Source organism: Epargyreus clarus, unplaced genomic scaffold, assembly GCF_041222505.1.
Source record: "Epargyreus clarus isolate Ecla_fem2 unplaced genomic scaffold, WU_Ecla_fem_2.2 ptg000021l, whole genome shotgun sequence".
Taxonomy (NCBI): Eukaryota; Metazoa; Arthropoda; class Insecta; order Lepidoptera; family Hesperiidae; genus Epargyreus; species Epargyreus clarus.
In genome coordinates, this window is record NW_027332228.1 from 1,148,453 (window position 1) to 1,162,429 (window position 13,977).

Consider the following 13,977-nt stretch of genomic DNA (forward strand, 5'->3'; position numbering starts at 1 on the left):
TTTGAAGGGTGTGGTAAGGGAGACAGACTTTTCCAATTCACAACGTCACAATTTTTGTATCTTTCTGAAATTTTGTTAAGTATGTAAATGTATTTTTGTTCTTGTATCGAAATTGAGAAAGAAAGAAGTATAATGTAAATGTAAATCTTTGGAACACAGTCATTTATAGTTCGTGTTAATGCATATAATGAATAATAATTAATATATAATAGGTATCTATAGGTATGTATGTAAAACCCATGAGTAGTTCTGAGGCAGGCCACTAGAGGCGCTTTAGGGGAGACAAAAATACGTAGAGTTGCCTCTCTATAACATGTATATAATAATACCACAGTATAAGGATATACAGTAATTTAACTCGGCCCTGACCTTGAATTAGATACCTACGGTTGCGCTGGGCACGGTAACGCGTTAGGGCTGCCTGCCTACAGTTTTTTAATTACATCTGCATACTTGACTTTCTTTTTAATTTTTTGATTGTAAATGTTGTATTTTTTTATTTAAACAAATGAATGCTATAGTTAATTATATAGAAAGTGTTGAATGAAAATGCATGTTATGTTTCTTAATATGTAGATATATATTACGTAATAAAAACTATTCTTATAATTGGGTACTTGACAGTTACAACAATAAAATATGAAATATGTTCGACATGATAGCTTATAAATTAACACAAATTATGCAAAATTTAGTTTAAATATCTAATAATAATTTTAATATAATCTATACTCCGATTCATAATTGGGTGTCCAAAATGTAAACAAAGGTGTTGACCTATCAAGAAAATACTTTTCAAATGGTAGTTTCTTATTTTTGACGATCTTAAAATAATACAACAATAATAAAATATTGATCTAAATAAATTAAGATCAATTCTCATTTTCTAATATTTATATTACCTCATTCAGAATAGTCCCTCGGCGGCATATCGCGCGAACAAACGGGTGCCGAAAGGCCGCTAAGCCACGCACTCAGCCTTTGTTGCGCCGCGCGACGACGAATAAATACGACGCGTGCGTTGTGCAAGCAAGCCCTTCGTTTATCAACAGTTTCGAGTTTTATTTTGCGCGGGAATAATAAAAGTTGTAAATTGGTCGAAGAAATAGTTTTATTCTATTAATTCAGAAGAGGGATAACCTCAAATAACAAGCTCTGACACCTGTCTACTGAACCAAAATTACAACAATCATACGTATTTTTTTAAAATATCAAATTGTATTAATTAAAAACTAATCTAATTTAGTAGTAGTAGTACCTAGTAGATTAAGTATCTAGTATTAACATAAAAATCATTGTAATTGTCTTACCTTTCGGAGTTTCCAGGCAGTTTAAAAAATGTTATATCTGGATGTGTTATTGACGAATTGAAGCAACCAAAAACAACACAATATAATCTATAACTTTTCTTCGCCATATTATTCTTGAAACAACAAAATATCTTACAAAACCGTCACATCACCCGCTCGTCACCGTGGCACATTCACGAATGTTCGTGTACCGAGTTAGTACCGGCCCGAGGCGAGTAGGCGTGGCTTGCGTTTCGTGCGTTTGTATGAAGATAAAATACTGTATATCCTTATATTGTGATAATACTCTGTGGAATATAACCACTACGTCACAGTATAAGAATCTATATTTGTACCGTGACTACGTTTTAGGACTCGATCATTTCTGACCCGCTTACAGTGTTGCCAACCCCAGCATTTCGTGTAGATATGGCTGAAAAAACTAACAATCTACATCTTTGTCTTTTTTATCATTTTATATCATTTAATTTTAGTAATAAATAGAATACATTACAGGGAGAGACTTAAAAAACAATATAATTATAGTTTAAAAACTAAAAACCACGCTTAAATCGCACAAGGAAAATCGTTAATCCTGATTTGAGAATGGTATAAAATTATCAAAATAGTGTATTGTCATCGGTTGTTGATAATTGTTCAAATCTTTAAGTTAATCGGACCGTTAAAAGTAGCTAAAAATTTAGAGTTCAAAGATTCCGTTACATAAATTATGTAATTATCAAAGTTTTAATCAAATTAAATGTCAAAAGTCTTAAACATTATGCCTAAACTAAAAACTGAGAGAACTTCCAAACAACTGTATACCTAGTTAAAACTGTAGGGTTGGCTACACTGCCCGCTTACGCTCGTCGGATCGGGGATTCATTCAAGAAACAAAATTGCTTTTGTCTCATTCTTTCGTGTGCGTGCTATACGGCGTACTCTTCTAAACTTCATACATCGATGAATAATATCACTTAGTGAATATCACCATATTACGACCTGTGACCGGCGGATGCGTAGGCACGGTACAAATACGGTCCTTATACTGTGGCGCAGGTATTTGTTTCGCGAATCACACATTGTATTGCTTGTTATAAAGTGATTGTTATTGAACTAGGTATTTCTTATTTTTCGTGAAAATGTTGAATGTGCCTGGCACCGACGTACTGATTCGGTCGGTTAGAACCTTTAAGCCTACGGAGGGACATAGGTTCCCTCTGTGTGTTCTACCGGCTTTACAATGATGAGTGTTCCAAGGAACTATTTGACCTGTACCCTTAGTATGAGTTTTTAACGTTTCCGCGACTCGCTGCTCGTTAACGAGCTCGCCCATACATCTCCTAGCAGCGCCTCTAGCGGAATTTGTTGGAACTAAAATATGGCAGTATGAGTTTTATATTTCAACCGTTTACGAGCTCGGACTCGCTTGACCGAGTAAGGCGAACTCGTAAACGGTCGATAAAGAGTGGAATGGTAGTACAAGTTGCACATTTGACATTTCTTACAAAGCAAAATGACGTCATTTTCGACTCGGACGTCGTTTACGAGCAAGTGTTGAACTCGGTAGCTTTTAAACCGTGAGTTGTGTTTTGATTGAAAAAAAACTAAATAAATTTAATAAATTGTGTTGAAAAATTATGTTGTGAGATCATATTATGCTTCGAGAATTATAAAAGAGGCTGTGTATACGCTCACTGTCGTGAAAGTGAACGATTTAGTGCATCGTACTAAACTTATGTCATATTACCCGGATTACAACCAAATTCAAGCAAGCCAGGCATTCAAAGAAGTTTGATTATTGTGCTTCTTATAGAGGGAAACTACTACTTTTGTGCCGTGGAAACTACCAACCTCAAAAGCTTACCAAGGATGACGCTAGTGACTAAGGCAAGTAAAGATAAATTATAAGTAATACGTTAGGTACATTATCATGGGTGTTATATATTAAATGGTAATTTATTTATTACAAAGTGCAATGACTTGGATATGTTCCATGTTACCATACTACCAGAGTGTTATTTGGGTCCCTAATTACTCGCCTATCAAAGAAGACTAAGCCTTCAAGTTACAAAAGTTTTAAAGGCTACTAGTTTATATTTCTATTTATAATTCCTTGATTTATCTAACTACTCAGTATAATTTAAAAAGTAACATTTGATTTCCTTGAAGCCGTTACAATAGAATACAAAACTGTTGACCAAATTAAAAGTAACAAATACAACATTGGAAAATAACCTAAGGTACAATTGGTGACCATTGTCTTTGAATTTAAAGTAATTAGTAAAAACAGACCAAAATATATTATTTAAGTAGAATACTAGCATTCAACAACAAATTAAATGAAGTGGAATTTGATGATACATTTGTTTGAAAGTTATTTTAATTCATAAAATCAATGTTAAATAAGTATTATATCTATATTTTATTTTTCAGATAATGCAGCTATGAAGTGTAGGTATAATGGGCATCTGATGAGCCTTCCCTGTTGTGTCCAGGATGTCTACTACATGGCAGAGTGCCCCCTTGAATAATACAGCTACCATTTTACATCTACCTATAGAAAGAATCAGTTTACAATTTTTGGCAAATTCCATCGAAATATGAAGATCATTAATGCATTTCTAGTGTTAAGTCCATGTGTATTTGTATAGGACTTATAGTTCAATTCAATTCAGACTCAGACACCTTTAAATAAAATAATAATTAAGAATAATATTCTACTTTAATTTCGAATCCTTTCCCCCAAATTATGAAACTGCCATGGTACATTCCATAAAATACTGACACATTATCGTCATATTTTGTTGCAATATCTATTAGTAAACAATTATCCTTAAAAAGATAAAATATATATTATTGTAAATTTTGTAATAAAAATATTTAATAAATTGTAATAAAAAATGCAAGTTCTTGTTTTTTAATTAATTTATTTTCTTGTTAGGCTACAGATTGAATTAATCTTTTATTAAAACTATGTCTTATTATAATACAAGTTGCAGGTACAATGCAATATATTAATACAATTTATAGTCAGTATCAAAGTATGTGTTTAGAGGTGACTGAAGACTGTTTTACATTAATATGCAACAGTAACTGTTTACTCACAACTTTATTATTATTAACAAAAGAATTAACATAAAAAACATACAAATTTATTTTATTTTTATTAGTTATTTAAAAGTTGTACCAACAAAGTAAACACTAATACATCAAAAAGAATTAATGCTAATAATGAAATACTAGATTATAAAATGATAAATTCAAAATCAAATTTACAATTAACAATTTACAACAAATGTATATTATACAATTATTAGTATCAACAATTAAATGTGAGTAAATATTATGTCATTAAAAAATAGGAAAGATTAATAAACATAATCGCAAATAAAAACATTAGTAGTAAAAGTGAAAATTACAAGTACAATAAACTTATACTATTAAATTTTAAATATTGTAACAAATCATTACTGCAATATTTAATGAAATAAATACATTGATAATTTAAAAAAGATTGTATCACAAAGTGATGCAATATGAATAAATTAGTGAGTAACAAAATAAATTATTAATAACATTATAGAAAATATCAACATTATAAAATACACTATTTAAATAATATAAGTAACAAATAAAAAAAATGTATTATTATTAACAGAAAAGTAAATTATTAAAAGAAAAAATAATATGTTATCAAGTAAGTTCCAAATCCTTTTCTATAATTTCTATAAAATAAACTATTAGATAATAAATCAATTTGGGGAAATGTTAGAAGCTGACCTATCTCTATTGCTATTTCACAAATCTACATTAACTTCAATACTTATATAATGTTCTAAGTTTGATCGTGTTTTAGTTTGTGCAAATGGAAGATATTTAAATTGGCAAAATATAATATTAACATTATATTACTTTTAAAGTATTCATTTAAAGTATTAATTCCATTAATATTATATTTAAGTTAACATTTATAATTAATGACGGTATTACAAGGTAGCTAATAATAATTTATAATACATTATTTCTATGAATGATATTTGACGTAGACATTTAGTATAGATACATTATATGCTATCCTCTTTTTCAAATGTGACAATTCCCTTGTGAGTCCAAAGGTGGGAGACAACTGCCTGACATGCCTTGAACTGCAACTGGTGGGGTTCCAATTCTGGATGCAGCTTTTGAAGGCAAAAATTTCAGCATGCTGTTGGGGATGACAAGTTCCACTAAAACAGAGTATAAAATAATTAGTAAGCTTATTCCAGGGAGTATTACATTATAAGTGTTTGTTAGTGTATGACTGTGGCAAGGAAGACTATAAAGTCTACTTATGAGGATGAAATATTTTGAATAATTAAATAAACAACAAAACAAATAATTTATATACTACTCTGAATTTGACTGCTTCCTAACTGATTGATGTATTGTAACATATTGTTTGCATACCCTATTGGGACTTATGTATTAATATAACTGTCAATCTATACAGTATAATTAAAATTTTAATTTTGAAACTTTAGAAACATATTTTATAACTCTTTTTTATACAACTAAAATGTATTAACATTATAAAAGGAAAACGTAAACCAGTTAAAAAAATTTGTAGGAAACAATAAACAGAATCAAAGGATATGCAAATACATATTATCATCTCTGTTTAAATAAAATAAGAAATGTTTCAGTCAACATCATTTGTGTTTCAAATTTATTTATTAAGTAAACAACATGTAAATATTTATAAAATAAATAAAAATAGATTGATTTTTTACCTTTTTACAATCCACTTGTTATCTTTGAATGTGAGTAGTGCACATGCAATTTTAACGCCAATATGTTCCACACCGGCTTATAAATTCGGGGCCAGCAGCTGGTTTATTTAAACTGACGTGTCTAAAAACAAAAGGCATAATTACGTGGGGCTAATGTAATGCAAGTATAAAGAAACGTTTCACATATACATACGTAGAAAATATTATCGTACTCACCTCTCTACTCGGTACTCGATTTTATGAATTCCAGCATTATTTAAACTTACACAACACAACTACAACTTCAACTTCAACAAAGTACAACTTTATACTTTTATTGAGTAGCATCTTTTTAAAACGTAGTGGTTATAATATTCTCTTAGACTTTTTACTGTTTTTGATTTTAAAAGTATACAAAAACTTTGAAAGATGATAAACACTGACACTTAAAAAGTTTTTAATTTTTTTTAAATAAACAATACATGACAGTTAAACTGTCAATCCCAACGACAAAGAAGTTTATTGTCTTTATGGTAGTGATAAATTTAAAATAAATATTTATATTAATAGCAAAGCATCGTTAATTTCTTTTTTGTAAATTATATAAAGTACTTTATATATCTTTTAAATTTTCTTTAAATATATGTCATATTATTTGCTTTGGCATTATGTTTATAGGATGTTGATCAATATTTAGCGCGGTAAAAAGAAAAAAAGGTCTCAAACGTTTCATGAAAACTCAAGATTGTCAAAATGGCGGATTATATTTGTCTCACTTTTTTTGCGTACGTATGAAGGTGACAAAATATTCATCGTCAACGAGCGCCTGGTCAACGAGTTACGATTGCTCGTTTGTGCATTTCCGACAACTTATACTACCAATGCATTGGATTCGGACCAACGACCCGAGCTCTCGGCTCGATCTCGTGAGTGCACATTTTAAAACTCATACTAGGGGTACTGGCCTACGTCATAGTTTCTCGATCACACCACTCGCCGAAGGGGAAAAGGGTTTCTAATACACATATGTAAAAAATAAAATAATTTCCAAAACTTGTCAAATACTCTAAACTTTTCCCTAACCCTTTGGCATTAAAATTGTTTATGAAATTGAATTTCTCATTGACAAAAAAATCCACTCTAGTTCTCATATTCTTTTATAACAAAAAATACAAAAATCGTTACATATTTAAAATAACATTTATTGATCACTTAAAATGCTTCAGGGTTGGGAAATATCATCAGATGTCTGTGCAGCTGCAGAATCTAATGTATGCTTTAGTTCCACGTCGAAAATCAGGTCTCCAGACTCCATCTGTTTTTTGTTAGTACAACCAACATCTGAAAAATTACAATTATAAGAAACTTGTAGGTATAATTGTTTCATAGGTATTTCAATAATAATTTACTTACATGGACATCCTTTATTTTTGCTTTTAATAATACTTTCAATGGTATTCTTTTCATACACATGCTTGCAAATCTTGTTTCTCATTGGATTGATAATGGGCCTTAGACTAAAGGGATCAATCTATAACAAAAATAATAAATAATAATTATTATTGGTGTGACATTTAGTCTGAAACATATGAAAATCCTAATTTTCTTTTTCATAATAAAAACTTACTAATATGTTGCATACATTATGCAATTAGATTATGCAATTTTTCTCGAAGACTAATTTATCATCATTATATTTATTACAAAATACTATAATATATTGGTATAGGTTGCAAGTTACATCTATCATACCTTGAGTATATTATGATAAGACATATTTCATTTTATTTTATAAGGAATTGCAGATGAATAAACTACCTGATAGTAGGTTCTAACTGCTACTCATGGACCACCCAATCCCAGTATCTCAGATAAAATTAAAACTTACCTGAGATCAGCCATAACGCATAGGTAAAGGTCAAGGACTTGATCATGATTAATTATGATGCATCATTGTGTATCCCTTACTAAAAACATAGTATAAATCGCACCAAACTACTAGTCCGCTTTTAACCCTTTATAGGACGGCTCATACAAAGTGGCCAGTAAATTGGACAGTCACATTTTGGTCTCCATTTCATATTTTTTTATTCGAATATTGAGTCTTATTATTATTTTCGACTCCCAATGAAGCACGCTAACTAGACAATAGGCCAGTGTTCAAGTAACTCTCGCGCACTAAAAAATATGCGCCATTTTCCAAAATGGCCTGTGAACTGGCCACCGTGCACTCATACATGGTTAACTGCTATCATCGCGAGTATACTTTACTTATTTGCAAGTACTACGATAATAAAAAGACGAAAAGTAAGTAAAACTATTGTAATGTAGTATATACTTTAATACAACGTGCAAATATAATAGAGGTAAATAAAAAAAAAAGACTATTTTTTTAGGATTGAATGAAAAGAAGTTGGTTGAAAAATAGTAACCGGAAGTTTGCCTACTTAACTTTGAGTTGTTGTATTGAGTATTTATTTTCAAGTTATTCCTATAAACCATATTATCTTAAAATAAGTATATAATTAATTTGCCTAATTTAATAATTAATTTATCGCCGACAATCGTGTTCGGTAGTTATAACCTGTTATGTATATATGTTTTGATTTTTTCATTTCAATTTTCGCAAATATAGATGTAGTTATGAAAGTTGTTATGTTCTAGATTTGTATTGTAATATATTCATTATTTTCGACAAAATTACACTTATTGGAAGTTAGACTTAATAAACGAGGACCAATGGAATGATCTTATGGGGACTGAGGATGATAAAACTTTGGTGGAGATGCTCATGCTGATCATTGTTTTGACTGAAGTGTTACTTGCAATATCATCATCCTAGTCAAAGACAACGATTACATTATGCAACGCCAATTTCATCCTATCTAAAACATGAGTTTTTGTGTCTACCATTACCACTTATCCTACCATCCCCCCACCCCCGCTACCCTATGACCTAAGTTGTACGTAAGTTAAAAATAATTGGTCTCGATCGCGCACATCACTGGGAAAAATTAATAAATAAAGACCCGAATAAATACAGTAATACAAATTTTTGAGATCCACATATGTACAAGTTATAATAAATAATGAAGTTGATGTTATTTCAAGGTTGAAATTAATTAGCCTATATTTGATGTCTTTCCTTTTCAATTGTTCTATGTTAAGTATACGTTGTTTTACTAAATACTAATTAGAAACTTAATAAAAAATAAAGTAGATTTCGTCGGTTTGCAGTTTACTGGCCAGTGATTTTGCATTGATAGTTAGTCATACGAGTGCTCAGTGGCCAGTACAATGGCCACATGTTTTTTTTGGATTTTATCGAAAAATAATGAATTTCAAGAAGTTTTACTACAATATACCACTTAATTTTATGGCATAGAACATATTAGTATCATAGATTATTAAGATTTCCAATAAAAGTGAGGGTCTGCGTTAAAGGGTTAACTATGCGCGATACACATTGCAGAAGCAACAAAGGTATCAGAGGAAAGATGGGGGTCCCACCTCCACATTCCAGCCGCTCTCTATGATTGCGAGCTAGTGTGCGTTCAACACTTCTCTGAATTGCATTGCTTGTTTTTGTAGCAAAGTACAGTCGCCTACATATAACATTGTTTTGTTATTATTATTTTGTTTAAGTTATTTTTATTGCTAATTTTTTTCGTTGCTATTTTTTGTTATATAATCAAGAGATTAAAATGCCGTCGTAAGTGTCGGCAAGCAAGAAAAATTGTATATAATGTTTCAAAATTTATTGTGGCAGAAATATTTCTTTTTCTTTCTTATATTTTTATTGTGACAGCATTTTTTTACATATATAGAAATGCTGCGCTAATTCCTTTGACACAATAAAATATTTATTACTTACTATTAATATGTATTAAAAACTTCACTAGGAAAAATATGCCCGACTGTACACCTGCGCAAAGCAAGTTCAGAGTGGACTATAATTTTTGGCGAGAACTTTACTTTATTATACATATAGATATGACTCACATGCGCGCTCTGTACTCCTACAAAAGATAAATCTGAATCTTCTGAAATAAAAAAGAAGTGAATTACTAAAAAATAGACATTATTATATTATATTACATAATCAGATTATTTATATTTCTCATTAATATTACAGAAGGAAGGCCTACATAGGCGGTGGAGTCTGTGTAGATCGACCAGGAGGGTACTGCCACACCTATTTCTAGGGTAAATTATGATGGGCAGTCTGCATTGCCTTACACGAGGTGACCTTATTGATGCTCAGGAGCATCTGTGGTCACTTCAGGTAGCTTTCTTTTATATGGACTTGGTAACTGATATCATAGGCAGAAGTGACCACTTATCATCAGGTATACAAGTACCACTTCAATTTTATTTAAAAACAAATAATTAAATATTAAAGATTTTATTACAAACAGCCACTTTTAAACTTATATCCCATTCCCAAGATCCATCCAATAACTGATCAAAATGCATACCCTCATGTCCTGCTGCTCTGTTCACCCTGTCTGCTTCTTTAATGTGTTTTTCAAGTCCTATCATATACGGGTGTTTATCAAACTTGTTTTTTGATTTGCTAAGCTGTGTCAGTTCTTGTTGTTGTAGTTGTTGATACCTGGTTTCGAATGAGTCCAAGCCTGAATCTTCTACCTCCCTCTGTGAATATAAAAATTAAATGAACAAGTACATTATTATACATGTATGAATACACCTTCTGATGATGCTTCTATTACTCTGGCAAATATAGGTCTTGACATTTAAATTAAATGCTAAATTATTTTATTGTAAAACGAAACGCATTGGAAAATAGTGCAACCTATGTATCATTTAAGTTATGTCAAACTTTTATATGCTTTTAAATAATGTTTAATAAGAAATTTCATGCCTTACCTCAGCTATTTCTAAAGCTTTCTGACTCGCGTTTTGCTCTAATTCTAACTCACAGTATTGTTGAACATAATTCCTTAGTTTAAATTCATTATCTTTTTCGTTATTCAAATATTTTTTAACGTTATCAGTGCACGAGTATAAGCTTGTTAAGCACTTATTTCGTATTTCAGCCAAGTCTATATCACCCATTTTCTTAAATTATATCGTATATATAATATCGTAAATATATTGATTTATAATACGGAAATTTTAAATAAAAAAATGTTAAACTGTATATAAATGAAACAAATAAAGAACAAAGTTATTTATCTTTAATTTTTTTACACTACACATAGATTAGTCTAATCTATGACACCACAGAATACCTTTGTGATTTGATTACATCCGTCACTTTTAAACAGTGTTGCCACCGTAGCATTGGGCAAAACTGCAGATATGGGTGAAAAAAACTGTAGAAAACTAAAAATCAACAAATCAGTACTACTCATGAAGTTATAGGTAAATATGGAGAACACACTTCGAATACCTACTTGAAGCAAAACCTATGTATCACCATCTCGCTCTCTGTGGGCAGACCCTCTCTGTCTAAGTAGGGTAACCTTTATTTATTTTGGCACATAGGGCCAATGTTGCCACATTACCGAATCCTTAAGAAATGGGATTATAATTCGTTGAATTGCCAACCCAGATATGCATACGTGACCTACGATTTTGGGATTTTCAATTGAACTAATCATAGTTCAAGTATTTATTTAAAGGTAAATTATTTGACAGTGTTTAACTTCTGGTTAGGCTAGTGTGGTGACTAATTCTAAGAATTTTCTAGGAGATTTAAAGAAGAAGATAGCAATACTATAGTCCACACTAGAAAGAGAGGTCGGCCCACAGAAAGCGGGATGGAGATACGTAGGTATTTGCCTCAAGATTTTGTTCTAAGTGTGGCCTCCATATTTACCTATAACTTCATGGTACTACTACATCTATTACATCTTTATCTTTTTATTATTTTGTATTATTTAATTATAGTAATAAATAGAGTACATTATAGGGAGAGAATTAAAAACAATATAATTATAGTTTAAAGACTAAAAACTACGGTAAAATATCTCAAGGAAAATCGTTAATCCTGATTCCTGACCATCCTGATGAGAAGAATGGGATAAAATTATTAAAATCGTGTATTGTCATCTGTTCTTGATAATTGTTTAATTTTTTTTAATTAATCGGACCGTTCAAAGTGGGTGAAAATTGAATTCAAAGATTCCGTTACATACAAATAGGTCAAGCTAATAAAAGCGTGGTAAAAAATCATGTACCTAATTATCAAAGTTTTAATCAAATTAAGCGTCAAAAGACTCCAACATTATGTCAATTAAAATTAGTAATATAATATTTTAACCTCTCCGCCGATTATTGCACACTTGTGTCATAGTAAAGAAAGAGTAGTAGCACAGCTTCACAGAAATCGGCCTCGAATTTCAGGAATCGAAGTTTTTTTTTCTGTGTAACTATTTAAATAATATGTATTTTATATTTAAGACGTATTTTATTTACAACCCCTTTATGAATTGGTACAACATTTCATTATATTACGGTATTTAAATCCTAGTGCTCTCATAATACGAAAATAATCTATATAAATAAAAATCGCTGTTCGTTAGACTCGCTATACCTTGAGAACGGCTGGATTGATTTTAGTTAATTTTAGTTTAAAATAATTTGTGGAAATCCAGGGAAGGTTTAAAAGGTGAGTAAATATGAAATATATTTCATAAATAAATTCTGAAGCAGTAAAAATGTTGCACCTAATTTTTTTGTAATATTTTTTACAGGAAAAATATAACACACGATATAATAGCATATTATATTTTATTACAAACCAGAAAAATAAACAATACAATAATTTATTACACTTTTTTAGCATATAACTTCGAAATCGTTCATGTCAACGTGATTACAACAAAAAACACTATTATCACAGTATAAGGATATATACAGTATTTTATCTTCATACAAACGCACGAAATGCAAGCCACGCCTACTCGCCTCGAGGTTTGTAATCACTTGGTATACGCACTGTCGTGAATGTGCCACGGTGACGAGCGGGTGATGTGACGGTTTTTTAAGAAGTATATTTTTTTGTTTCAAGAATAATATGGCGAAGAAAAGTTATAGACTATATTGTGCTGTTTTTGGTTGCTTCAATTCATCAATAACACATCCAGATATAATATTTTTTAAACTGCCTGGAAACTCCGAAAGGTAAGACAATTACAATGATTTTTATGTTAATGCTAGATACTTAATCTACTAGGTACTACTACTAAATTAGATTAGTTTTTAATTAATGTAATTTTATATTTAAAAAAAATACGTATGATTGTTGTAATTTTGGTTCAGTAGACAGGTGTTAGTTTGTTATATGGTTATCCCTCTTCTGAATAGAATAAAACTATTTCTTCGACCAATTTACAACTTTTATTATTCCCGCGCAAAATAAAACTCAAAACTGTTGATAAACGAAGGGCTTGCTTGCACAACGCACGCGTCGTATTTATTCGTCGTCACGCGGCGCTACAAAGGCTTAGGGCGTGGCTTAGCAGCCTTTCGGCACCCGTTTGTTCGGGCGATATGCCGCCGAGGGACTATTCTGAATGAGGTAATATAAATATTAGAAAATCAAGTCTCATTTTCTAATATTTATATCTTAATTTATTTAGATCAATATTTTATTATCGTTGTATTATTTTAATATCGAAAAAAATAAGAAACTACCATTTGAAAGGTATTTTCTTGATTGGTCAACACCTTTGTTTACATTTTGGACACAAAAAATTAAAATGAAAGTCAAGTATGCAGATGTAATTAAAAAACTGTAGGCAGGCAGCCCTAACGCAAGGTTACGCGTTACCGGCCCAGCGCAACCGTAGGTATCTAATTCAAGGTCAGGGCCGAGTTAAATACTGTATATCCTTATACTGTGCTATTATATTTATCGACCACTAAAACTATGATATACCACTATAAATATATTGTACGATAAAACA

General features: G+C 30.7%; 1 protein-coding gene and 2 long non-coding RNA genes across 4 annotated transcripts; 1 reads left to right on the forward strand and 2 right to left on the reverse strand.

Moving 5' to 3' along the window:
* Nucleotides 1-2,768: 2,768 nt before the first annotated feature.
* Nucleotides 2,769-4,005, forward strand: LOC140750743 (uncharacterized). Its single transcript, XR_012103248.1, has 2 exons — nucleotides 2,769-3,179; nucleotides 3,726-4,005. It is a non-coding gene; the product is annotated as an uncharacterized LOC140750743 (long non-coding RNA).
* A 600-nt stretch (nucleotides 4,006-4,605) lies between these two features.
* On the reverse strand, nucleotides 4,606-6,491 carry LOC140750745 (uncharacterized). Its single transcript, XR_012103249.1, has 3 exons — nucleotides 6,278-6,491; nucleotides 6,062-6,182; nucleotides 4,606-5,518 (listed from the first exon to the last, which is right to left on the reverse strand). It is a non-coding gene; the product is annotated as an uncharacterized LOC140750745 (long non-coding RNA).
* A 730-nt stretch (nucleotides 6,492-7,221) lies between these two features.
* Nucleotides 7,222-11,312, reverse strand: LOC140750649 (uncharacterized). Of its 2 annotated transcripts, none has more exons than XM_073084318.1 (5): nucleotides 10,931-11,312; nucleotides 10,519-10,690; nucleotides 10,043-10,083; nucleotides 7,454-7,571; nucleotides 7,222-7,381 (listed from the first exon to the last, which is right to left on the reverse strand). In XM_073084318.1, exons 1-5 carry the CDS (start codon nucleotides 11,117-11,119, stop codon nucleotides 7,263-7,265), a joined length of 639 nt encoding a protein of 212 aa, XP_072940419.1. In that variant the 5' UTR covers nucleotides 11,120-11,312; the 3' UTR covers nucleotides 7,222-7,262. The 2 variants fall into 2 exon arrangements, with proteins under 2 accessions (XP_072940419.1, XP_072940418.1); XM_073084317.1 differs by having other exon boundaries at nucleotides 10,519-10,696; nucleotides 10,931-11,309.
* Nucleotides 11,313-13,977: the final 2,665 nt, after the last annotated feature.

Coding starts and splice junctions, on each gene's coding strand:
- LOC140750649 (XM_073084317.1), bottom strand. CDS start 11,119: ATGGGTGATATAGACTTGGCTGAAATACGAAATAAGTGCTTAACAAGC. Junction 10,697..10,930: donor AAGCTTTAGAAATAGCTGAG/GTAAGGCATGAA, acceptor TTATATTCACAG/AGGGAGGTAGAAGATTCAGG. Junction 7,572..10,042: donor TAGGAGTACAGAGCGCGCAT/GTGAGTCATATC, acceptor TTTTTGTTATAG/ATTGATCCCTTTAGTCTAAG.